Source organism: Coregonus clupeaformis, unplaced genomic scaffold (genome assembly GCF_020615455.1).
Source record: "Coregonus clupeaformis isolate EN_2021a unplaced genomic scaffold, ASM2061545v1 scaf2266, whole genome shotgun sequence".
Lineage (NCBI taxonomy): Eukaryota > Metazoa > Chordata > Actinopteri > Salmoniformes > Salmonidae > Coregonus > Coregonus clupeaformis.
This window is the reverse complement of record NW_025535720.1, coordinates 25,643-53,551: the sequence shown is the minus strand read 5'-3', so window position 1 is coordinate 53,551 and position 27,909 is coordinate 25,643. Positions and strand designations below refer to the sequence as shown.

Below are 27,909 nucleotides of genomic sequence, written 5' to 3'. Positions count from 1 at the left end.
AAGAGGAGGTTACCATCTCTGATCCACCTCAGTAGTACTGTAGTGTCCATCCACCTGGTAAAGAAGAGGTTACCATCTCTGATCCACCTCAGTAGTACTGTAGTGTCCATCCACCTGGTAAAGAGGAGTTTACCATCTCTGATCCACCTCAGTAGTACTGTAGTGTCCATCCACCTGGTAAAGAAGAGGTTACCATCTCTGATCCACCTCAGTAGTACTGTAGTGTCCATCCACCTGGTAAAGAGGAGGTTACCATCTCTGATCCACCTCAGTAGTACTGTAGTGTCCATCCACCTGGTAAAGAGGAGGTTACCATCTCTGATCCACCTCAGTAGTACTGTAGTGTCCATCCACCTGGTAAAGAGGAGGTTACCATCTCTGATCCACCTCAGTAGTACTGTAGTGTCCATCCACCTGGTAAAGAAGAGGTTACCATCTCTGATCCACCTCAGTAGTACTGTAGTGTCCATCCACCTGGTAAAGAGAGGTTACCATCTCTGATCCACCTCAGTAGTACTGTAGTGTCCATCCACCTGGTAAAGAAGAGGTTACCATCTCTGATCCACCTCAGTAGTACTGTAGTGTCCATCCACCTGGTAAAGAAGAGTTTACCATCTCTGATCCACCTCAGTAGTACTGTAGTGTCCATCCACCTGGTAAAGAGGAGTTTACCATCTCTGATCCACCTCAGTAGTACTGTAGTGTCCATCCACCTGGTAAAGAAGAGGTTACCATCTCTGATCCACCTCAGTAGTACTGTAGTGTCCATCCACCTGGTAAAGAGAGGTTACCATCTCTGATCCACCTCAGTAGTACTGTAGTGTCCATCCACCTGGTAAAGAGGAGGTTACCATCTCTGATCCACCTCAGTAGTACTGTAGTGTCCATCCACCTGGTAAAGAAGAGGTTACCATCTCTGATCCACCTCAGTAGTACTGTAGTGTCCATCCACCTGGTAAAGAAGAGGTTACCATCTCTGATCCACCTCAGTAGTACTGTAGTGTCCATCCACCTGGTAAAGAGGAGTTTACCATCTCTGATCCACCTCAGTAGTACTGTAGTGTCCATCCACCTGGTAAAGAGGTTACCATCTCTGATCCACCTCAGTAGTACTGTAGTGTCCATCCACCTGGTAAAGAGAGGTTACCATCTCTGATCCACCTCAGTAGTACTGTAGTGTCCATCCACCTGGTAAAGAGAGGTTACCATCTCTGATCCACCTCAGTAGTACTGTAGTGTCCATCCACCTGGTAAAGAGAGGTTACCATCTCTGATCCACCTCAGTAGTACTGTAGTGTCCATCCACCTGGTAAAGAGGAGGTTACCATCTCTGATCCACCTCAGTAGTACTGTAGTGTCCATCCACCTGGTAAAGAGGAGGTTACCATCTCTGATCCACCTCAGTAGTACTGTAGTGTCCATCCACCTGGTAAAGAAGAGGTTACCATCTCTGATCCACCTCAGTAGTACTGTAGTGTCCATCCACCTGGTAAAGAAGAGGTTACCATCTCTGATCCACCTCAGTAGTACTGTAGTGTCCATCCACCTGGTAAAGAGGAGGTTACCATCTCTGATCCACCTCAGTAGTACTGTAGTGTCCATCCACCTGGTAAAGAGGGTTACCATCTCTGATCCACCTCAGTAGTACTGTAGTGTCCATCCACCTGGTAAAGAGGAGTTTACCATCTCTGATCCACCTCAGTAGTACTGTAGTGTCCATCCACCTGGTAAAGAAGAGGTTACCATCTCTGATCCACCTCAGTAGTACTGTAGTGTCCATCCACCTGGTAAAGAGGAGGTTACCATCTCTGATCCACCTCAGTAGTACTGTAGTGTCCATCCACCTGGTAAAGAAGAGGTTACCATCTCTGATCCACCTCAGTAGTACTGTAGTGTCCATCCACCTGGTAAAGAGGGGTTACCATCTCTGATCCACCTCAGTAGTACTGTAGTGTCCATCCACCTGGTAAAGAGGGTTACCATCTCTGATCCACCTCAGTAGTACTGTAGTGTCCATCCACCTGGTAAAGAGGAGGTTACCATCTCTGATCCACCTCAGTAGTACTGTAGTGTCCATCCACCTGGTAAAGAAGAGTTTACCATCTCTGATCCACCTCAGTAGAACTGTAGTGTCCATCCACCTGGTAAAGAGGGGTTACCATCTCTGATCCACCTCAGTAGTACTGTAGTGTCCATCCACCTGGTAAAGAGGGTTACCATCTCTGATCCACCTCAGTAGTACTGTAGTGTCCATCCACCTGGTAAAGAAGAGGTTACCATCTCTGATCCACCTCAGTAGTACTGTAGTGTCCATCCACCTGGTAAAGAGGAGGTTACCATCTCTGATCCACCTCAGTAGTACTGTAGTGTCCATCCACCTGGTAAAGAGGTTACCATCTCTGATCCACCTCAGTAGTACTGTAGTGTCCATCCACCTGGTAAAGAAGAGGTTACCATCTCTGATCCACCTCAGTAGTACTGTAGTGTCCATCCACCTGGTAAAGAGGTTACCATCTCTGATCCACCTCAGTAGTACTGTAGTGTCCATCCACCTGGTAAAGAGGAGGTTACCATCTCTGATCCACCTCAGTAGTACTGTAGTGTCCATCCACCTGGTAAAGAGGTTACCATCTCTGATCCACCTCAGTAGTACTGTAGTGTCCATCCACCTGGTAAAGAGGTTACCATCTCTGATCCACCTCAGTAGTACTGTAGTGTCCATCCACCTGGTAAAGAGGAGGTTACCATCTCTGATCCACCTCAGTAGTACTGTAGTGTCCATCCACCTGGTAAAGAAGAGGTTACCATCTCTGATCCACCTCAGTAGTACTGTAGTGTCCATCCACCTGGTAAAGAGGAGGTTACCATCTCTGATCCACCTCAGTAGTACTGTAGTGTCCATCCACCTGGTAAAGAAGAGGTTACCATCTCTGATCCACCTCAGTAGTACTGTAGTGTCCATCCACCTGGTAAAGAGAGGTTACCATCTCTGATCCACCTCAGTAGTACTGTAGTGTCCATCCACCTGGTAAAGAGGAGGTTACCATCTCTGATCCACCTCAGTAGTACTGTAGTGTCCATCCACCTGGTAAAGAAGAGGTTACCATCTCTGATCCACCTCAGTAGTACTGTAGTGTCCATCCACCTGGTAAAGAGGAGGTTACCATCTCTGATCCACCTCAGTAGTACTGTAGTGTCCATCCACCTGGTAAAGAAGAGGTTACCATCTCTGATCCACCTCAGTAGTACTGTAGTGTCCATCCACCTGGTAAAGAAGAGGTTACCATCTCTGATCCACCTCAGTAGTACTGTAGTGTCCATCCACCTGGTAAAGAAGGTTACCATCTCTGATCCACCTCAGTAGTACTGTAGTGTCCATCCACCTGGTAAAGAAGAGGTTACCATCTCTGATCCACCTCAGTAGTACTGTAGTGTCCATCCACCTGGTAAAGAGAGGTTACCATCTCTGATCCACCTCAGTAGTACTGTAGTGTCCATCCACCTGGTAAAGAGGGTTACCATCTCTGATCCACCTCAGTAGTACTGTAGTGTCCATCCACCTGGTAAAGAGGAGGTTACCATCTCTGATCCACCTCAGTAGTACTGTAGTGTCCATCCACCTGGTAAAGAGGTTACCATCTCTGATCCACCTCAGTAGTACTGTAGTGTCCATCCACCAGGTAAAGAAGAGGTTACCATCTCTGATCCACCTCAGTAGTACTGTAGTGTCCATCCACCTGGTAAAGAAGAGGTTACCATCTCTGATCCACCTCAGTAGTACTGTAGTGTCCATCCACCTGGTAAAGAGGTTACCATCTCTGATCCACCTCAGTAGTACTGTAGTGTCCATCCACCTGGTAAAGAGGTTACCATCTCTGATCCACCTCAGTAGTACTGTAGTGTCCATCCACCAGGTAAAGAAGAGGTTACCATCTCTGATCCACCTCAGTAGTACTGTAGTGTCCATCCACCTGGTAAAGAAGAGGTTACCATCTCTGATCCACCTCAGTAGTACTGTAGTGTCCATCCACCTGGTAAAGAAGAGGTTACCATCTCTGATCCACCTCAGTAGTACTGTAGTGTCCATCCACCTGGTAAAGAAGAGGTTACCATCTCTGATCCACCTCAGTAGTACTGTAGTGTCCATCCACCTGGTAAAGAAGAGGTTACCATCTCTGATCCACCTCAGTAGTACTGTAGTGTCCATCCACCTGGTATAGAAGAGGTTACCATCTCTGATCCACCTCAGTAGTACTGTAGTGTCCATCCACCTGGTAAAGAGGAGTTTACCATCTCTGATCCACCTCAGTAGTACTGTAGTGTCCATCCACCTGGTAAAGAGGAGGTTACCATCTCTGATCCACCTCAGTAGTGCTGTAGTGTCCATCCACCTGGTAAAGAGGAGGTTACCATCTCTGATCCACCTCAGTAGTACTGTAGTGTCCATCCACCTGGTAAAGAGGGTTACCATCTCTGATCCACCTCAGTAGTACTGTAGTGTCCATCCACCTGGTAAAGAGGAGGTTACCATCTCTGATCCACCTCAGTAGTACTGTAGTGTCCATCCACCTGGTAAAGAAGAGGTTACCATCTCTGATCCACCTCAGTAGTACTGTAGTGTCCATCCACCTGGTAAAGAGGAGTTTACCATCTCTGATCCACCTCAGTAGTACTGTAGTGTCCATCCACCTGGTAAAGAGGAGTTTACCATCTCTGATCCACCTCAGTAGTACTGTAGTGTCCATCCACCTGGTAAAGAAGAGGTTACCATCTCTGATCCACCTCAGTAGTACTGTAGTGTCCATCCACCTGGTAAAGAGGAGGTTACCATCTCTGATCCACCTCAGTAGTACTGTAGTGTCCATCCACCTGGTAAAGAAGAGGTTACCATCTCTGAATCCAATAGAGTTATTGTAGACTAGACTACTCCCGTATCGTATCAACATAGTAAATACTAGCTGGGGACTTTACTGTTTAGGCTATCAACACAGAAAATAAATATGCCTTGGATGTTACTGTTATCCACACAGTAAATGTTTTCCAATGAACCAAATAGCCAACATCGACATAATATCACAATTATAAAGTAGCCTTTACGATTCCTCCACAATATTCCATCCAGTTCATCATAATAAGAAAACTGTCTGGACCAGATCATCTCTTGCATCAGCGCCGCTCTTCAAACGTTTACATTTACATTTTTTGTCATTTTAGCAGACGCTCTTATCCAGAGCGACTCACAGGAGCAATTAGGGTTAAGTGCCCTGCTCAAGGGGCACGTCGGCAGATTTTTCACCTAGTCGGCTCGGGGGGATTAGAACCAGCGACCTTTCGGTTACTGGCACAACGCGCTTAACCACTAAGCTACCTGCCGCCCCAAAGTCTCGTCTAACGCTTGTTTCTTGGTGAACGATTTACTTTCCATATTTCTTCATGCACAATACAAACAAAAAAACATAATGGGTGATTGGGCGGGGGGTTCGCACATTGTAGTCGCTGGTTCTAATCGCCGAGCCGAGCCGGTGAAAAATCTGTCGATGTGCCCCTTGAGCAAGGCACTTAACCCTAATTGCTCCTGTAAGTCGCTCTGGATAAGAGCGTCTGCTAAATGACAAATAAATAAATAAATTCCATCGGTCCTTAAGTGAAATCTCCACCCATGGAATATTGTGGAGGAATCGTAAGTAGGCCTACTTTAGAATTGTGATATCATTTATTAAATATTTATTGTGTGATAACGCATTGGCTATTTGGTTTATTGGAAAACATTTACTATTTACTGTGTTGGAAAAAATATCCACAAAATAAACATATAGTTTCACATTTTCAAAAATGTTTTTGCCAAATTTGATGTTTAAAAACACGTTTTTGTATGTTTTTCATGTTTTAACAGTTATTTTGATCAATTTCATCCATTGAATGTTATTCATTCAAAGAGTTGTGTTTCTCTCATACTCAGGCTGAGAAATTGGTGATTGAACTAATCATTTGACCTAGGATGACCACCAATATGGGCGTTATAGGCGATATGGGTACCGGTGGCCATCAGACTTTTAGCTCTAACTTAGGCATTGGAAAACCTCCCTGGTCTATGTGGTTGAATCTGTGTTTGAAATTCACTGCTCGACCGAGTGACCTTACAGATAATTGAATGTGTGGGGTACAGAGATGAGGTAGTCCTGACACTTGTAACGAGTCGCTAGGTGTGGCTGGTAGGAAGGCCACGAGGAGGAACGATGACAGAAGGGCACAGCTTAAACCAGCCTGGCGGATTTATTACAAATAAAAAGGTTCACAAAGCTGCTTCTCAAACAGTAACTGAAAACAAAACACTCTCTCACTCTCTCTCCTTAACTGAACCCAGAGTTATCCTTACTAGCTGGGCTGCTACCCAGATTACCAGCTTCAGTTGCGGTCCGGTCACTTCTTCCTGTGGAGAACACAATGTCCAGGACTTCAAACAAATGTCTGTATGTACCATTCTAGACCCATCTTAACCCCTTATGTACCATTCTAGACCCATCTTAACTTAACCCCTTATGTACCATTCTAGCCCCATCTTAACCCCTTATGTACCATTCTAGCCCCATCTTAACCCCTTATGTACCATTCTAGCCCCATCTTAACTTAACCCCTTATGTACCATTCTAGCCCCATCTTAACTTAACCCCTTATGTACCATTCTAGCCCCATCTTAACTTAACCCCTTATGTACCATTCTAGCCCCATTTTAACTTAACTCCTTATGTACCATTCTAGCCCCATCTTAACTTAACTCCTTATGTCCCATTCTAGTAGCAAACCAACAATTGGCCACTAGGTGTCATTATAGTAATTAAAGCGATTCCATATAAATAAACATGTTCCATATATTTATATTCAGTCGTAAATCACCAAAATAAGTTCTATACATATTTTATTTTACATACAAACCAAATGCTAGGCTAGAAGCATGGGGTGATAATGTCTAGATGATTCTTTCTAGTGGAGATTAGTTTATTAATTGCCTGGCAGGGCTGTCGGACAGTGGATGTGTAGGAATAATTCAAATGGAACTGTTAACAGGCATTACCCAGGATTAAGGTGAATAACTAAAAGCTATCAACCAATCAGCATCCAGGATCCACATTTTGTTAAATAATGAGGGATCTAGTCTGGATTCAACCTCATAGGAAAACAGTTTCATCATGGAGGTTTCATTCCGGTCTCTCTGTTTAACTAAATACTCTGTTTAACTAAATACTTTGTTTAACTAAATACTCTGTTTTGTCTTTGGCAGGAGAGAGACCAGACTCTCACTCTGACAGCAGAAAGAGTCCTTCAAGGGAACCAGACCCAGAGACGCCTAATCCAGCGATGCGACACCACTGCTCCCAGTGTAATATGAGTTTTAAGTGGTTATGGAAGCTAAAAGAGCATGAAAGGAAACACACAGGAGAAAAGCCCTTCCAATGCTCCCAGTGTGGAAAGAGATTCTCACGATCACATGACCTAAAATCACATGAGAGGACACACACAGGGGAAAAACCACACAGTTGCTCCCAGTGTGGAAAGCTTTTTTCCCATTTAGGGAACCTGAACAAACATAAGAGAATACACTCTGGAGAGAAGCCTTACTCCTGTTCCCATTGTGGAAAGAATTTTAGGTTGTCAGATAACCTGAAGTCGCATGAGAGGACACACACAGGGGAGAAACCTTACCATTGCTCCCTGTGTGGAAAGGATTTTACCAAGTTAGGGAACCTGAAAGATCATGAGAAGAAACACACAGGAGAAAAGCCTTACCACTGCTCCAAGTGTGGAAAGAGATTTTCAACATCATCGGACCTAATAAAGCATGAGCGGACACATACAGGGGAGAAATCTTACCATTGCTCACAGTGTGGAATTAGTTTTTTACGATCACATGACCTAAAATCACATGAGAGGACACACACAGGGGAAAAACCACACAGTTGCTCCCAGTGTGGAAAGTGTTTTTTGCAGTTAGGGAACCTTAACAAACATAAGAAAATACACTCTGGAGAGAAGCCTTACCCCTGTTCCCATTGTGGAAAATTCTTTAGGTTGTTAGATAACATGAAGGCACATGAGAGGACGCACACAGGGGAGAAACGTTACCATTGCACCCTGTGTGGAAAGAGATATGCACGATCATATGACCTAAAATCACATAAAAGGACCCACACATGAGGAAAAAACCACACAATTACACACACAGGGGAAAAACCACACAATTGCTCCCAGTGTGGAAATAATTTTACCCAGTTAGAGAAGCTGTTGCCATTGTGGAAATATATTTTCAGGATTTATTTATACAGCACAATTCAATCAATGTGCTTTACAGAAGAAGAAAAAATGAACAAAAATTAAAATGAAAATGAAATATTTACACAACAAACATAAGATAAAAAACTAAAGAATAACTAAAGAAAAGGAAGGACTAAAAAGCTCCTGAGGAAAAGCAAAGCTAAAATGGTGTGTCTTAAAATCTCTTTTAAATATGTCCACAGTTTCAGCCCCCCTCTGGTTCTCTGGCTATTCCAGAGGCTGGGAGGCATAGTAACTAAAGGCTGCCTCTCCATGCCTCTTGGTCCTAGGCTTTGGGATAGTTAAAAGGCCAGTGCCAGAGGACCTGAGGGACCTACTGGGTACATAACTCAAAAGCATTTCTGACGTGTATTGGGGTGCACAATCGTGGATTGATTTAAAAACCAATAGAATAATCTTTAAATTAATTCTAAAACTCACAGGCAGCCAGTGAGACCTTAAAACCGGTGTAATGTACAGTGGGGAAAACAAGTATTTAGTCAGCCACCAATTGTGCAAGTTCTCCCACTTAAAAAGATGAGAGAGGCCTGTAATTTTCATCATAGGTACACGTCAACTATGACAGACAAATTGAAAATAAAATCCAGAAAATCACATTGTAGGATTTTTAATGAATTTATTTGCAAATTATGGTGGAAAATAAGTATTTGGTCACCTACAAACAAGCAAGATTTGTGGCTCTCACAGACCTGTAACTTCTTCTTTAAGAGGCTCCTCTGTCCTCCACTCGTTACCTGTATTAATGGCACCTGTTTGAACTTATCAGTATAAAAGACACCTGTCCACAACCTCAAACAGTCACACTCCAAACTCCACTATGGCCAAGACCAAAGAGCTGTCAAAGGACACCAGAAACAAAATTGTAGACCTGCACCAGGCTGGGAAGACTGAATCTGCAATAGGTAAGCAGCTTGGTTTGAAGAAATCAACTGTGGGAGCAATTATTAGGAAATGGAAGACATACAAGACCACTGATAATCTCCCTCGATCTGGGGCTCCACGCAAGATCTCACCCCGTGGGGTCAAAATGATCACAAGAACGGTGAGCGAAAATCCCAGTACCACACGGGGGGACCTAGTGAATGACCTGCAGAGAGCTGGGACCAAAGTAACAAAGCCTACCATCAGTAACACACTACGCCGCCAGGGACTCAAATCCTGCAGTGCCAGACGTGTCCCCCTGCTTAAGCCAGTACATGTCCAGGCCCGTCTGAAGTTTGCTAGAGTGCATTTGGATGATCCAGAAGAGGATTGGGAGAATGTCATATGGTCAGATGAAACCAAAATATAACTTTTTGCCATCTGGATCTTGTTTTATTAATAGTGAAATCAGACCTTCCTGCTGAGTACCTGTCAGACTACCATTTCTATAGGAGTTAAAACAAGCTAATAAAGGAGCTTTGAGTATATAAAAAGGCTTGATATACCTCTACCGGTATGCCATCAAGCCCTGGTGCCATCTAGCCCTGGTGCCATCAAGCCCTGGTGCCATCAAGCCCTGGTGCCATCAAGCCCCGTCCGCAAGCCCTGGTGCCATCAAGCCCTGGTGCCATCAAGCCCTGTGCCATCAAGCCCTGGTGCCATCAAGCCCTGGTGCCATCTAGCCCTGGTGCCATCTAGCCCTGGTGCCATCAAGCCCTGGTGCCATCAAGCCCTGGTGCCATCAAGCCCTGGTGCCATCAAGCCCTGGGGTTTTGCCAGACTGAAAGGATTTAATAGCCTCTAAACGTTATTCCTCCATCATTTGGCTTTCGCACTGATCATTTTATGCATTTGTTAATTTTCCTTTTTTAATTATTTGGAAAGAAATTCCTTTACCGTAATCGTCGTTCAGAGGATGAGACGGAAAATAAAAACATCTGCTGAAAAATATTTAGTTTCCTCTTTAAAATATAATTCGGAGAATCGTAGATTCTTTAGTAACGAGTTTCTGCTCATTCTTTTTGGTAGCGTTTTTTCTGTGTTGGAGATTCAGGGAGAGTTTGGTGCATTTTTCTCCATATTCCGTCCAGTTTGCTTTATCTCTGTCTAATAGATAACATCAGATAGTTCCGGAATAAGTTCCTCCAGTTCTTTTTGGTTTTTCCTCTAACCTCTTCTGTGTCTCTGTAGCATCGTTTTTTATTGCTATCTACCTGTACTATTAGTTCATGTGTTTCCCCTTGTTAGTTGTTACGGATACAGGTAAATGTTTTTCGTGACCAATAAATTTTTTTTTGTTCCTGTGTCTTTTTGTGTTTTTCCTCTCCTTCTGCCCTAATCACAGGTGTCCTGTATGTTCCTGATTGGTGGTCGTTGAGGTGTCTGCTGATTGCTAAGGTGGACCAATCAGTGAACATTCCTCTGCATTGCACCACCTGTAACTGGTTTTTCCATCACACATCCCATTGTTTAAAAGCCGGTCAGTTGTTTTTTTGTTAGAGACTATTTCCGTATGTGAGTATGGATACTGTGGTGTCCTGTGTTTTGTTTACTCACTCATTTGCTGGTTACTCTGTTTGGTAACTTTGTGTGTTTCTGGGAAAAGGGGAATTTAGGCAAGTTGCCCTTGGGCGTACATTACCCGTAGGAAGAAAACTGTCTAAAAACACTAGTTAGACCTGAGCGGACCACCCACTGTATTTTTGTATGATTAGCAGTAGCTTAGCGGTTCTTGAGGCAGGCAAGATCAGTTTAGGGGTGTTTTACACTATTGTTTCATTTCTTGGGTCCTGCTCAGCCCTTTTTCCCAAACCTTTACCGTGTGTTCAACAATAAACCTTTTATGTTTGACGGTAGTTTATGGTTGTCGTGTAGTTTTATTTCTCACTGTTCCATGTCACGCTTATAATTTGCATGAATTATGTTACGGGTCTCATGTCCATCCACCCTAGACGTTTAAAGCCACGGGGTTCGTAACATAAAGTGGGGGCTCGTCCGGGATCACTCTCATTGATACTCATGCAAATTAGTTAGTGTCTGGGTCAGTGTTGAGCTTGGCAGCTGTCCTTGGCAGAATGTCCTTGAGTGGCCCAGCCAGAGCCCGGACTTGAACCTGATCGAACATCTCTGGAGAGATCTTTGTTGAAGCACCTTTGGCAGCGATTACAGCCTCGAGTCTTCTTGGGTATGACGCTACAAGCTTGGAACACCTGTATTTGGAGTTTCTCACATTCTTCTCTGCAGATCCTCTCAAGCTCTGTCAGGTTGGATGGGGGAGAGTCGCTGCACAGCTGTTTTCAGGTCTCTCCAGAGATGTTAGATCGGGTTCATTTCTGGGCTCTGGCTGGGCCATTCAAAGACATTCAGAGACTTGTCCTAAACAGTTTGGACCTACTCAGTACTGTTACACCATGCAGGAGCAGTTTGGACCTACTCAGTACTGGTACACCATGTAGGAGCAGTTTGGACCTACTCAGTACTGTTACACCATGTAGGAGCAGTTTGGACCTACTCAGTACTGGTACACCATGTAGGAGCAGTTTGGACCTACTCAGTACTGTTACACCATGTAGGAGCAGTTTGGACCTACTCAGTACTGGTACACCATGTAGGAGCAGTTTGGACCTACTCAGTACTGGTACACCATGTAGGAGCAGTTTGGACCTACTCAGTACTGGTACACCATGTAGGAGCAGTTTGGACCTACTCAGTACTGGTACACCATGTAGGAGCAGTTTGGACCTACTCAGTACTGGTACACCATGTAGGAGCAGGTTGGACCTACTCAGTACTGGTACACCATGTAGGAGCAGGTTGGACCTACTCAGTACTGGTACACCATGTAGGAGCAGTTTGGACCTACTCAGTACTGGTACACCATGTAGGAGCAGGTTGGACCTACTCAGTACTGTTACACCGTGTAGGAGCAGGTTGGACCTAGCTGCCTTAGTATGGTAGGTTGTTTTAAATTCTCACTCATTAAAGATATTCATTAATCAACACATGCTTCTCTTTGTACGTCTCAATATAATATTATTTAATGAAATAAATGAAAAATCAACTTTTTGTCTCAAAATAAAATGAACATTTCCCTTGACTGTGTTACCCTTCCCACCCAGCAGATGGCGATGTGCCTGTTTCAGGCGATGCTGCCAGTGTGACGTATAATCTAGTGGACGGGACGCTTCTTCAACAACAACAGCTAGTCAATCACCTCCGTAGCTTCATAGCCAAAAAACATTGAAGCTCTTTAAACTCTTTCGGTGTATATTAGCCACTGTGTTTTAAACACACTTGTCGTATCTACTTGCTAGTTACCCTATTTAATATTTACATTGTTGTTAGTCAGCTAGCTAGCTGGGTAAATTAGCACCAGCCTAGTCACTAATGCTAACTGGCTTTCTAGCTAACATCACCGACCATGAGCTCACTAAGCTACTCTCCTCCTGCTAAAGAAGAGGAGGTCTGCTGGACGGAGAAAGAAGCTCTGGGGCTGAACATTGTCGTGAAAGAGGAGAAGGAAGAGGAGGATGTCACAGTAAAAAAACAAGTAGAGGGTGAGGCTGTTACCGTGAAAGAAGAAGAGAAAGACGTTACATTGACCGAAGATGAAGAAGCTTTTAGAGTGAAAGAGGAGGAGGATGTCACAGTGAAAGAAGAGGAAGACGCGTTCAGAGTGAAAGAGGAGGAGGATGTTACAGTGAAAGAAGAGGGAGACGCGTTCAGAGTGAAAGAGGAGGAGGGGGAGATGACTGTCGCAGTGAAAGAAGAGGAAGACATTTTTGGAATAAAGGAAGAGGGGGAGATTACTGTCACATTGGAAGAAGAAGAAGAGACTGGAGATCTGATTAACAACAGTGAGTAATATCTTAAACAGGGGCACAAACTCTGCAGTTGTTGAACCGATGTGTGGTTTTAAAGGGCCATTCTAATGAAGGTCTACACTTTAATATGTTGTTCTGTAGGAATTGTTAAATCTACAAAGAGTGGGGGGCGGCCAACAAAACGTTAATGGATCAAATGCTTCACATTATATATTTCACTACCTTTGTAAACATCTGAATATCTCTTTCTGTAGTGCTTTACTCAGTGTCTGTGCTTGACATCACATAAAAGCATAAAACAACTCGTGTGTGACTTCAAATGATGAAGTGGACAGAATCAAGACGAAGGATAATTTTGATCTGGATTAAAATGATAAAAAATAATTACTACAGGTTATTTAAAATCCTTAAGAGTTTATTGACGCACCCGTGCGTCAATCTAAGTAACATAATGAAAAATAATCTCCATCAAAATCCGTCAGTTGAAGCTAGAGATATTGAGACGCAGCATGGGCTGAGTCTTAATCCACCCCATCTGCCTGTCGGCCTTCCGCAACTGCGGTGGAAGGTGCCCGAGCTACAGCGATGTTTGTCAGACCATGATACATCCCGAAAATCGATCTTCTCACGGAAACGTCTGTAGCGTCCGAACGGTTTGGCCTAAAAAAACTATTATGGAGAAGGGACTATTTTCTTCCGTTTTGCTCCACAACCCCCTCGTCTGAAGGTAACCCGTACAAACAAATGGAAGTAAGGTGTTAAATATTTGTCCAAAAATATTTCCTGAGTTTTCTTATATCTCCTAGATATGGGACAGACAGTGGATGAATCAATTGACCCTCCATTGTTAAGACAGTGGATGAATCAAATGCGTTATTATCTTAAATATTGAACAAAATGTGGGCTACAGAGAGAAACAGAATAGTTCAATTTGAAGCAATATGGCATAAAATATTACAAGCACTGTAGATATTCAAAGGATGAGGAAGGAGAGAAAATCTGATTGTGAGACAGACAGGATGGGTGGATATGGTGGTAATATGTGGGTCTGAGCAGGTGGGATGTCAATGTTTGTAGTAAATGTTTAGTTGTCAATTGTCTTTGTCTAAGTATGTTGTTGTAGTCAGAAAAATACAATCTTTCAAAAACATACAGTATATATTTAAAAAATATATATCCCAAGTAGAGATATTCACGGGTCCAAAAGACAGTTCGAAATTAATTTAGCCAACAAAAGAATTTCTACAAAATGAAACAAAACATACATAAAGAACTGGTTTAGATTCTTAAATAGACCTACAATAACAATAATAATAATAAAACGAATCATAAATACGAAATTTGAGAAATTGCATCAAACCTGAATAGCGAGTTGAACAAAGTTTTCTCATCTATAATCAGCTAAAACGTTTCTAAGAATTGAAAAATCTGTCGATGTGCCCTTGAGCAAGGCACTTAACCCTAATTGCTCCTGTAAGTCGCTCTGGATAAGAGCGTCTGCTAAATGACTAAAAAAAAAATAATAAAAAAATAAACCATTCCCCTTGTAGACTTCTTTTCACTATACTCCTCCTCTAACTGTCGTTTAGTTAAATGAAAAAGGCCTCCATCTTCGCAATGAACAGTAACCTAGGCCAAGGCTCACTGGTAGTAATATCAGGAATGGAACTATTCAGATTCTGGAACTATTCGGATTCTGGAACTATACAGTTTCTGGAACTATTTAGATTCTGGAACTATTCAGATTCTGGAACTATACAGATTCTGGAACTATGTAGATTCTGGAACTATTCAGATTCTGGAACTATTCAGATTCTGGAACTATACAGATTCTGGAACTATTTAGATTCTGGAACTATACAGATTCTGGAACTATACAGATTCTGGAACTATTTAGATTCAGGAACTATGTAGATTCTGGAACTATTTAGATTCTGGAACTATTCAGATTCTGGAACTATTTAGATTCTGGAACTATTTAGATTCTGGAACTATTCAGATTCTGGAACTATTCAGATTCTGGAACTATTTAGATTCTGGAACTATACAGATTCTGGAACTATTCAGATTCTGGAACTATTCAGATTCTGGAACTATTTAGATTCTGGAACTATTCAGATTCTGGAACTATACAGATTCTGGAACTATTTAGATTCTAGAACTATTTAGATTCTAGAACTATTCAGATTCTGGAACTATTCAGATTCTGGAACTATTCAGATTCTGGAACTATTTAGATTCTGGAACTATTCAGATTCTGGAACTATTCAGATTCTGGAACTATTCAGATTCTGGAACTATACAGATTCTGGAACTATTTAGATTCTAGAACTATTTAGATTCTAGAACTATTCACATTCTGGAACTATTCACATTCTGGAACTATACAGATTCTGGAACTATTTAGATTCTGGAGCTATTTAGATTCTGGAACTATTCAGATTCTGGAACTATTCAGATTCTGGAACTATTTAGATTCTGGAACTATTTAGATTCTGGAACTATTCAGATTCTGGAACTATTTAGATTCTGGAACTATTCAGATTCTGGAACTATTCAGATTCTGGAACTATTTAGATTCTGGAACTATACAGATTCTGGAACTATTCAGATTCTGGAACTATTCAGATTCTGGAACTATTTAGATTCTGGAACTATTCAGATTCTGGAACTATACAGATTCTGGAACTATTTAGATTCTAGAACTATTTAGATTCTAGAACTATTCAGATTCTGGAACTATTCAGATTCTGGAACTATTCAGATTCTGGAACTATACAGATTCTGGAACTATTTAGATTCTAGAACTATTTAGATTCTAGAACTATTCACATTCTGGAACTATTCACATTCTGGAACTATACAGATTCTGGAACTATTTAGATTCTGGAGCTATTTAGATTCTGGAACTATTCAGATTCTGGAACTATTCAGATTCTGGAACTATTTAGATTCTGGAACTATTTAGATTCTGGAACTATTCAGATTCTGGAACTATTCAGATTCTGGAACTATTTAGATTCTGGAACTATTTAGATTCTGGAACTATTTAGATTCTGGAACTATTTAGATTCTGGAACTATTCAGATTCTGGAACTATTCAGATTCTGGAACTATACAGATTCTGGAACTATTTAGATTCTGGAACTATTCAGATTCTGGAACTATTCAGATTCTGGAACTATTTAGATTCTGGAACTATTCAGATTCTGGAACTATTCAGATTCTGGAACTATACAGATTCTGGAACTATTCAGATTCTGGAACTATACAGATTCTGGAACTATTTAGATTCTGGAACTATTCAGATTCTGGAACTATTTAGTTTCTGGAACTATTTAGATTCTGGAACTATTCAGATTCTGGAACTATACAGATTCTGGAACTATTCAGATTCTGGAACTATTCAGATTCTGGAACTATTCAGATTCTGGAACTATTTAGATTCTGGAACTATTCAGATTCTGGAACTATTTAGATTCTGGAACTATTTAGATTCTGGAACTATTCAGATTCTGGAACTATTCAGATTCTGGAACTATTTAGATTCTGGAACTATACAGATTCTGGAACTATTCAGATTCTGGAACTATTCAGATTCTGGAACTATTTAGATTCTGGAACTATTCAGATTCTGGAACTATACAGATTCTGGAACTATTTAGATTCTAGAACTATTTAGATTCTAGAACTATTCAGATTCTGGAACTATTCAGATTCTGGAACTATTCAGATTCTGGAACTATTTAGATTCTGGAACTATTCAGATTCTGGAACTATTCAGATTCTGGAACTATTCAGATTCTGGAACTATACAGATTCTGGAACTATTTAGATTCTAGAACTATTTAGATTCTAGAACTATTCACATTCTGGAACTATTCACATTCTGGAACTATACAGATTCTGGAACTATTTAGATTCTGGAGCTATTTAGATTCTGGAACTATTCAGATTCTGGAACTATTCAGATTCTGGAACTATTTAGATTCTGGAACTATTTAGATTCTGGAACTATTCAGATTCTGGAACTATTTAGATTCTGGAACTATTCAGATTCTGGAACTATTCAGATTCTGGAACTATTTAGATTCTGGAACTATACAGATTCTGGAACTATTCAGATTCTGGAACTATTCAGATTCTGGAACTATTTAGATTCTGGAACTATTCAGATTCTGGAACTATACAGATTCTGGAACTATTTAGATTCTAGAACTATTTAGATTCTAGAACTATTCAGATTCTGGAACTATTCAGATTCTGGAACTATTCAGATTCTGGAACTATACAGATTCTGGAACTATTTAGATTCTAGAACTATTTAGATTCTAGAACTATTCACATTCTGGAACTATTCACATTCTGGAACTATACAGATTCTGGAACTATTTAGATTCTGGAGCTATTTAGATTCTGGAACTATTCAGATTCTGGAACTATTCAGATTCTGGAACTATTTAGATTCTGGAACTATTTAGATTCTGGAACTATTCAGATTCTGGAACTATTCAGATTCTGGAACTATTTAGATTCTGGAACTATTTAGATTCTGGAACTATTTAGATTCTGGAACTATTTAGATTCTGGAACTATTCAGATTCTGGAACTATTCAGATTCTGGAACTATACAGATTCTGGAACTATTTAGATTCTGGAACTATTCAGATTCTGGAACTATTCAGATTCTGGAACTATTTAGATTCTGGAACTATTCAGATTCTGGAACTATTCAGATTCTGGAACTATACAGATTCTGGAACTATTCAGATTCTGGAACTATACAGATTCTGGAACTATTTAGATTCTGGAACTATTCAGATTCTGGAACTATTTAGTTTCTGGAACTATTTAGATTCTGGAACTATTCAGATTCTGGAACTATACAGATTCTGGAACTATTCAGATTCTGGAACTATTCAGATTCTGGAACTATTCAGATTCTGGAACTATTTAGATTCTGGAACTATTCAGATTCTGGAACTATTTAGATTCTGGAACTATTCAGATTCTGGAACTATTTAGATTCTGGAACTATTTAGATTCTGGGGAATTATATCAAATGAAATTAAACACGTGGACTGTTTCATCGTATTTCTGAAGTCTCCAAAAAAACAAACATTTCAATGTATTATACTCAAAATGTCAAGGGTTTGTCACACAGTTCCTTAATTGTTGAATGGTAAAGCAAGCATGTATCCAGGTAAGCATTGACAGATTCCAATGGCAAACATAAAGATGGCAGAATTCAGAAATGACGTCATTGTTTTTTCCCACTGAGTTTGTAAACTACAATTCAATGTGCCAATAAATCAGCACAATAAACTTTTTTTACTTCTTTATTTTTGGGGCGTCTTGAAGCTAAAATAGTTAATGACAACACTAAATAAGGAGTAAGGTGGAGGAATGTACAATACGGCCAATTTAGCAAAAAAAGGAATTAGTGGTAAGTGCAGACGGCTGCCATCTTTATGCGTCTCCGCCATTGATATTGATGGTATAAAGGTACAAATATTATGAAAATAATAAAAATCTTAAAATCAATGTCAAAATGTCACCCTAAGCGATTTCCTTCCTCTCCAGGCAACGGAGTTAGGAAGTTTGTATCTTTGTAGTGACTGGGTGTATTGATACACCGTCCAAAGTGTAATTAATAACTTCACCATGCTCAAAGGGATATTCAATGTTTTTTTAAATGTTTTTTTAAACCCATCTACCTATAGGCGCCCTTCTTTGGGAGGCATTGGAAAACCTCCCCTGGTCTATGTGGTTGAATCTGTGTTTGAAATTCACTGCTCGACCGAGTGACCTTACAGATAATTGTATGTGTGGGGTACAGAGATGAGGTAGTCCTGACACTTGTAACGAGTCGCTAGGTGTGGCTGGTAGGAAGGCCACGAGGAGGAACGATGACAGAAGGGCACAGCTTAAACCAGCCTGGCGGATTTATTACAAATAAAAAGGTTCACAAAGCTGCTTCTCAAACAGTAACTGAAAACAAAACACTCTCTCACTCTCTCTCCTTAACTGAACCCAGAGTTATCCTTACTAGCTGGGCTGCTACCCAGATTACCAGCTTCACTTGCGGTCCGGTCACTTCTTCCTGTGGAGAACACAATGTCCAGGACTTCAAACAAATGTCTGTAGAGCTCAGCCTCCGGCGTCCAGCCAGGAGCTCCCCCCGTACTGAACTAAAGCATCCCCTTAAATTCCCCAGGCGTGTTGCAGCTGAACGAGGCTGAGTGGCCTTAGGTGTGGGCGTAGCCCTGCAGCCTAGCTTGATGGTTGTGGCTGAAATTTATTATGTGACTTGTTAAGCAAATTTGTACTCCTGAACTTACAGTGGGGAAAAAAAGTATTTAGTCAGCCACCAATTGTGCAAGTTCTCCCACTTAAAAAGATGAGAGAGGCATGTAATTTTCATCATAGGTACACGTCAACTATGACAGACAAATTGAGAATTGTTTTTCCAGAAAATCACATTGTAGGGTTTTTAATTAATTTATTTGCAAATTATGGTGGAAAATAAGTATTTGGTCACAAACAAGCTAGATTTCTGGCTCTCACAGACCTGTAACTTCTTATTTAAGAGGCTCCTCTGTCCTCCACTCGTTACCTGTATTAATGGCACCTGTTTGAACTTGTTATCAGTATAAAAGACACCTGTCCACAACCTCAAACAGTCACACTCCAAACTCCACTATGGCCAAGACCAAAGAGCTGTCAAAGGACACCAGAAACAAAATTGTAGACCTGCACCAGGCTGGGAAGACTGAATCTGCAATAGGTAAGCAGCTTGGTTTGAAGAAATCAACTGTGGGAGCAATTATTAGGAAATGGAAGACATACAAGACCACTGATAATCTCCCTCGATATGGGGCTCCACGCAAGATCTCACCCCGTGGGGTCAAAATGATCACAAGAACGGTGAGCAAAAATCCCAGAACCACACGGGGGACCTAGTGAATGACCTGCAGAGAGCTGGGACCAAAGTAACAAAGCCTACCATCAGTAACACACTACGCCGCCAGGGACTCAAATCCTGCAGTGCAGACGTGTCGCCCTTCTTAAGCCAGTACATGTCCAGGCCCGTCTGAAGTTTGCTAGAGTGCATTTGGATGATCCAGAAGAGGATTGGGGAGAATGTCATATGGTCAGATGAAACCAAAATATAACTTTTTGGTAAAAACTCAACTCCGTCGTGTTTGGAGGACAAAGAATGCTAGGTTGCATCCAAAGAACACCATACCTACTGTGAAGCATGGGGGTGGAAACATCATGCTTTGGGGCTGTTTTTCTTTAAAGGGACCAGGACGACTGATCCGTGTACAGGAAAAAATGAATGGGGCCATGTATCGTGAGATTTTGAGTGAAAACCTCCTTCCATCAGCAAGGGCATTGAAGATGAAACGTGGCTGGGTCTTTCAATGATGACAATGATCCCAAACACACCGTCAGGCAACGAAGGAGTGGCTTCGTAAGAAGCATTTCAAGGTCCTGGAGTGGCCTAGCCAGTCTCCAGATCTCAACCCCATAGAAAATCTTTGGAGGGAGTTGAAAGTCCGTGTTGCCCAGCAACAGCCCCAAAACATCACTGCTCTAGAGGAGATATGCATGGAGGAATGGGCCAAAATACCAGCAACAGTGTGTGAAAACCTTGTGAAGACTTACAGAAAACGTTTGACCTGTGTCATTGCCAACAAAGGGTATATAACAAAGTATTGAGAAACTTTTGTTATTGACCAAATACTTATTTTCCACCATCATTTGCAAATAAATTCATAAAAAATCCTACAATGTGATTTTCTGGATTTTCTTTCCTCAATTTGTCTGTCATAGTTGACGTGTACCTATGATGAAAATTACAGGCCTCTCTCATCTTTTTAAGTGGGAGAACATGCACAATTGGTGGCTGACTAAATACTTTTTCCCCCACTGTATTTGGCTTGCCTTAACAAAGGGGTTGAATACTTATTGACTCAAGACATTTCAGCTTTTCATTTTGTACTGATTTGTTTAAAAAAACACACACAAAAACATAGATCCACTTTGACATTATGGGATATTGTGTAAGGCCAGTGACACAACATCTCAATTGAATCCATATTAAATTCAGGCTGTAACACAACAAAATGTGGAACAAGTGGAGGGGTGTGAATACTTTCTGAAGGCGCTGTATCCAGGTAAGCATTGACAGATTCCATTAGATATTGATGATCAAAAAGGAACACAAATGATGAAGGGAAAAATAATAAAAAGCTTGAAGTCAGTCATGACAAATAACCAGTTGGTAGTTTTATTTCTGAGGTTGAGAGACAAGCACACTGGTTGTTCATTCTGTTGGTATAGTTTCTAGCCAAGCACACTGGTTGTTCATTCTGTTGGTATAGTTTCTAGCCAAACTCACTGGTTGTTCATTCTATTGGCATAGTTTCTAGCCAAGCACACTGGTTGATCAATTGATAATGATGGTAAAACAGGTCCCAGTTGATATTGATGGTAAAACTAACTCAAAAAGGGCACTAAAATGATCAGGGTGAAATAAACAGTAAATCCAAAGGTATAAATCCAGAAGTGAAAAGGTATAAATCATGCTATGAAGAACTGTTGAAAACTGTGTTTTTAGTCATCTTCCAATAGCAGACTGCTATCACCTGTTCTAATCACTGTTCAACTGAAGACCCATCTTAACTTAACCCCTTATGTACCATTCTAGACCCATCTTAACTTAACCCCTTATGTACCATTCTAGCCCCATCTTAACTTAACCCCTTATGTACCATTCTAGCTCCATCTTAACTTAACCCCTTATGTCACATTCTAGTAGCAAACCAACAATTGGCCACTAGGTGTCATTATAGTAATTAAAGCGATTCCATATAAATAAACATGTTCCATATATTTATATTCAGTCGTAAATCACCAAAATAAGTTCTATACATATTTTATTTTACATACAAACCAAATGCTAGGCTGGAAGCATGGGGTGATAATGTCTAGATGATTCTTTCTAGTGGAGATTAGTTTATTAATTGCCTGGCAGGGCTGTCGGACAGTGGATGTGTAGGAATAATTCAAATGGAACTGTTAACAGGCATTACCCAGGATTAAGGTGAATAACTAAAAGCTATCAACCAATCAGCATCCAGGATCCACATTTTGTTAAATAATGAGGGATCTAGTCTGGATTCAACCTCATAGGAAAACAGTTTCATCATGGAGGTTTCATTCCGGTCTCTCTGTTTAACTAAATACTCTGTTTAACTAAATACTCTGTTTAACTAAATACTCTGTTTAACTAAATACTCTGTTTTGTCTTTGGCAGGAGAGAGACCAGACTCTCCCTCTGAGAGCGGGAAGAGTCCTTCAGGGGAACCAGACCCAGAGACGCCCAATCCAGCGATGCGACACCACTGCTCCCAGTGTAATATGGGTTTTAAGTGGTTATGGAAGCTAAAAGAGCATGAAAGGAAACACACAGGAGAAAAGCCCTTCCAATGCTCCCAGTGTGGAAAGAGATTCTCACGATCACATGACCTAAAATCACATGAGAGGACACACACAGGGGAAAAACCACACAGTTGCTCCCAGTGTGGAAAGCTTTTTTCCCATTTAGGGAACCTGAACAAACATAAGAGAATACACTCTGGAGAGAAGCCTTACTCCTGTTCCCATTGTGGAAAGAATTTTAGGTTGTCAGATAACCTGAAGTCGCATGAGAGGACACACACAGGGGAGAAACCTTACCATTGCTCCCTGTGTGGAAAGGATTTACCAAGTTAGGGAACCTGAAAGATCATGAGAAGAAACACACAGGAGAAAAGCCTTACCACTGCTCCAAGTGTGGAAAGAGATTTTCAACATCATCGGACCTAATAAAGCATGAGCGGACACATACAGGGGAGAAATCTTACCATTGCTCACAGTGTGGAATTAGTTTTTTTACGATCACATGACCTAAAATCACATGAGAGGACACACACAGGGGAAAAACCACACAGTTGCTCCCAGTGTGGAAAGTGTTTTTGCAGTTAGGGAACCTTAACAAACATAAGAAAATACACTCTGGAGAGAAGCCTTACCCCTGTTCCCATTGTGGAAAATTCTTTAGGTTGTTAGATAACATGAAGGCACATGAGAGGACGCACACAGGGGAGAAACGTTACCATTGCACCCTGTGTGGAAAGAGATATGCACGATCATATGACCTAAAATCACATAAAAGGACCCACACATGAGGAAAAAACCACACAATTACACACACAGGGGAAAAACCACACAATTGCTCCCAGTGTGGAAATAATTTTACCCAGTTAGAGAAGCTGTTGCCATTGTGGAAATATATTTTCAGGATTTATTTATACAGCACATTTCAATCAATGTGCTTTACAGAAGAAGAAAAAATGAACAAAAAATTAAAATGAAAATGAAATATTTACACAACAAACATAAGATAAAAAACTAAAGAATAACTAAAGAAAAGGAAGGACTAAAAAGCTCCCTGAGGAAAAGCAAAGCTAAAATGGTGTGTCTTAAAATCTCTTTTAAATATGTCCACAGTTTCGTTCCCCCTCAGGTTCTCTGGCTATTCCAGAGGCTGGGAGGCATAGTAACTAAAGGCTGCCTCTCCATGCCTCTTGGTCCTGGGCTTTGGGATAGTTAAAAAGGCCAGTGCCAGAGGACCTGAGGGACCTACTGGGTACATAACTCAAAAGCATTTCTGACGTGTATTGGGGTGCACAATCGTGGATTGATTTAAAAACCAATAGAATAATCTTTAAATTAATTCCTAAAACTCACAGGCAGCCAGTGAGACCTTAAAACCGGTGTAATGTACAGTGGGGAAAACAAGTATTTAGTCAGCCACCAATTGTGCAAGTTCTCCCACTTAAAAAAGATGAGAGAGGCCTGTAATTTTCATCATAGGTACACGTCAACTATGACAGACAAATTGAAAAAAAAATCCAGAAAATCACATTGTAGGATTTTTAATGAATTTATTTGCAAATTATGGTGGAAAATAAGTATTTGGTCACCTACAAACAAGCAAGATTTGTGGCTCTCACAGACCTGTAACTTCTTCTTTAAGAGGCTCCTCTGTCCTCCACTCGTTACCTGTATTAATGGCACCTGTTTGAACTTATCAGTATAAAAGACACCTGTCCACAACCTCAAACAGTCACACTCCAAACTCCACTATGACCAAGACCAAAGAGCTGTCAAAGGACACCAGAAACAAAATTGTAGACCTGCACCAGGCTGGGAAGACTGAATCTGCAATAGGTAAGCAGCTTGGTTTGAAGAAATCAACTGTGGGAGCAATTATTAGGAAATGGAAGACATACAAGACCACTGATAATCTCCCTCGATCTGGGGCTCCACGCAAGATCTCACCCCGTGGGGTCAAAATGATCACAAGAACGGTGAGCGAAAATCCCAGTACCACACGGGGGGACCTAGTGAATGACCTGCAGAGAGCTGGGACCAAAGTAACAAAGCCTACCATCAGTAACACACTACGCCGCCAGGGACTCAAATCCTGCAGTGCCAGACGTGTCCCCCTGCTTAAGCCAGTACATGTCCAGGCCCGTCTGAAGTTTGCTAGAGTGCATTTGGATGATCCAGAAGAGGATTGGGAGAATGTCATATGGTCAGATGAAACCAAAATATAACTTTTTGCCATCTGGATCTTGTTTTATTAATAGTGAAATCAGACCTTCCTGCTGAGTACCTGTCAGACTACCATTTCTATAGGAGTTAAAACAAGCTAATAAAGGAGCTTTGAGTATATAAAAAGGCTTGATATACCTCTACCGGTATGCCATCAAGCCCTGGTGCCATCTAGCCCTGGTGCCATCAAGCCCTGGTGCCATCAAGCCCTGGTGCCATCAAGCCCTGTGCCATCAAGCCCTGGTGCCATCAAGCCCTGGTGCCATCAAGCCCTGGTGCCATCAAGCCCTGGTGCCATCTAGCCCTGGTGCCATCTAGCCCTGGTGCCATCAAGCCCTGGGGTTTTGCCAGACTGAAAGGATTTAATAGCCTCTAAACGTTATTCCTCCATCATTTGGCTTTCGCACTGATCATTTTATGCATTTGTTAATTTTCCTTTTTTAATTATTTGGAAAGAAATTCCTTTACCGTAATCGTCGTTCAGAGGATGAGACGGAAAATAAAAACATCTGCTGAAAAATATTTAGTTTCCTCTTTAAAATATAATTCGGAGAATCGTAGATTCTTTAGTAACGAGTTTCTGCTCATTCTTTTTGGTAGCGTTTTTTTCTGTGTTGGAGATTCAGGGAGAGTTTGGTGCATTTTTCTCCATATTCCGTCCAGTTTGCTTTATCTCTGTCTAATAGATAACATCAGATAGTTCCGGAATAAGTTCCTCCAGTTCTTTTTGGTTTTTCCTCTAACCTCTTCTGTGTCTCTGTAGCATCGTTTTTTATTGCTATCTACCTGTACTATTAGTTCATGTGTTTCCCCCTTGTTAGTTGTTACGGATACAGGTAAGGGCTGTAAGTAAGCATTTCACTGTAATGTCTGCACCTGTTGTATTCGGCGCATGTGACCAATAAAATTTGATTTGATTTGATTTGATTTGAGGTATCCTGTGTCTTTTTGTGTTTTTCCTCTCCTTCTGCCCTAATCACAGGTGTCCTGTATGTTCCTGATTGGTGGTCGTTGAGGTGTCTGCTGATTGCTAAGGTGGACCAATCAGTGAACATTCCTCTGCATTGCACCACCTGTAACTGGTTTTTCCATCACACATCCCATTGTTTAAAAGCCGGTCAGTTGTTTTTTTGTTAGAGACTATTTCCGTATGTGAGTATGGATACTGTGGTGTCCTGTGTTTTGTTTACTCACTCATTTGCTGGTTACTCTGTTTGGTAACTTTGTGTGTTTCTGGGAAAAGGGGAATTTAGGCAAGTTGCCCTTGGGCGTACATTACCCGTAGGAAGAAAACTGTCTAAAAACACTAGTTAGACCTGAGCGGACCACCCACTGTATTTTTGTATGATTAGCAGTAGCTTAGCGGTTCTTGAGGCAGGCAAGATCAGTTTAGGGGTGTTTTACACTATTGTTTCATTTCTTGGGTCCTGCTCAGCCCCTTTTTCCCAAACCTTTACCGTGTGTTCAACAATAAACCTTTTATGTTTGACGGTAGTTTATGGTTGTCGTGTAGTTTTATTTCTCACTGTTCCATGTCACGCTTATAATTTGCATGAATTATGTTACGGGTCTCATGTCCATCCACCCTAGACGTTTAAAGCCACGGGGTTCGTAACATAAAGTGGGGGCTCGTCCGGGATCACTCTCATTGATACTCATGCAAATTAGTTAGTGTCTGGGTCAGTGTTGAGCTTGGCAGCTGTCCTTGGCAGAATGTCCTTGAGTGGCCCAGCCAGAGCCCGGACTTGAACCTGATCGAACATCTCTGGAGAGATCTTTGTTGAAGCACCTTTGGCAGCGATTACAGCCTCGAGTCTTCTTGGGTATGACGCTACAAGCTTGGAACACCTGTATTTGGAGTTTCTCACATTCTTCTCTGCAGATCCTCTCAAGCTCTGTCAGGTTGGATGGGGAGAGTCGCTGCACAGCTGTTTTCAGGTCTCTCCAGAGATGTTAGATCGGGTTCATTTCTGGGCTCTGGCTGGGCCATTCAAAGACATTCAGAGACTTGTCCTAAACAGTTTGGACCTACTCAGTACTGTTACACCATGCAGGAGCAGTTTGGACCTACTCAGTACTGGTACACCATGTAGGAGCAGTTTGGACCTACTCAGTACTGTTACACCATGTAGGAGCAGTTTGGACCTACTCAGTACTGGTACACCATGTAGGAGCAGTTTGGACCTACTCAGTACTGTTACACCATGTAGGAGCAGTTTGGACCTACTCAGTACTGGTACACCATGTAGGAGCAGTTTGGACCTACTCAGTACTGGTACACCATGTAGGAGCAGTTTGGACCTACTCAGTACTGGTACACCATGTAGGAGCAGTTTGGACCTACTCAGTACTGGTACACCATGTAGGAGCAGTTTGGACCTACTCAGTACTGGTACACCATGTAGGAGCAGGTTGGACCTACTCAGTACTGGTACACCATGTAGGAGCAGGTTGGACCTACTCAGTACTGGTACACCATGTAGGAGCAGTTTGGACCTACTCAGTACTGGTACACCATGTAGGAGCAGGTTGGACCTACTCAGTACTGTTACACCGTGTAGGAGCAGGTTGGACCTAGCTGCCTTAGTATGGTAGGTTGTTTTAAATTCTCACTCATTAAAGATATTCATTAATCAACACATGCTTCTCTTTGTACGTCTCAATATAATATTATTTAATGAAATAAATGAAAAATCAACTTTTTGTCTCAAAATAAAATGAACATTTCCCTTGACTGTGTTACCCTTCCCACCCAGCAGATGGCGATGTGCCTGTTTCAGGCGATGCTGCCAGTGTGACGTATAATCTAGTGGACGGGACGCTTCTTCAACAACAACAGCTAGTCAATCACCTCCGTAGCTTCATAGCCAAAAAAACATTGAAGCTCTTTAAACTCTTTCGGTGTATATTAGCCACTGTGTTTTAAACACACTTGTCGTATCTACTTGCTAGTTACCCTATTTAATATTTACGTTGTTGTTAGTCAGCTAGCTAGCTGGGTAAATTAGCACCAGCCTAGTCACTAATGCTAACTGGCTTTCTAGCTAACATCACCGACCATGAGCTCACTAAGCTACTCTCCTCCTGCTAAAGAAGAGGAGGTCTGCTGGACGGAGAAAGAAGCTCTGGGGCTGAACATTGTCGTGAAAGAGGAGAAGGAAGA

The 27,909-nt window shown here is 41.6% G+C and overlaps 2 protein-coding genes across 2 annotated transcripts; both read left to right on the top strand.

Moving 5' to 3' along the window:
- The first annotated feature begins 7,319 nt into the window (after positions 1-7,319).
- LOC123488397 (gastrula zinc finger protein XlCGF17.1-like) lies at positions 7,320-8,314 on the top strand. Its single transcript, XM_045219321.1, has one exon. It carries the CDS (start codon positions 7,357-7,359, stop codon positions 8,191-8,193), a length of 837 nt encoding a protein of 278 aa, XP_045075256.1. The 5' UTR covers positions 7,320-7,356; the 3' UTR covers positions 8,194-8,314.
- Positions 8,315-12,955: 4,641 nt separating this feature from the next.
- Positions 12,956-22,859, top strand: LOC123488398 (oocyte zinc finger protein XlCOF19-like). Its single transcript, XM_045219323.1, has 2 exons — positions 12,956-13,109; positions 22,402-22,859. The coding sequence occupies exons 1-2, from the start codon at positions 13,001-13,003 to the stop codon at positions 22,857-22,859; spliced, it is 567 nt and encodes a 188-aa protein (XP_045075258.1). The 5' UTR covers positions 12,956-13,000.
- The last annotated feature ends 5,050 nt before the right edge of the window (positions 22,860-27,909 follow it).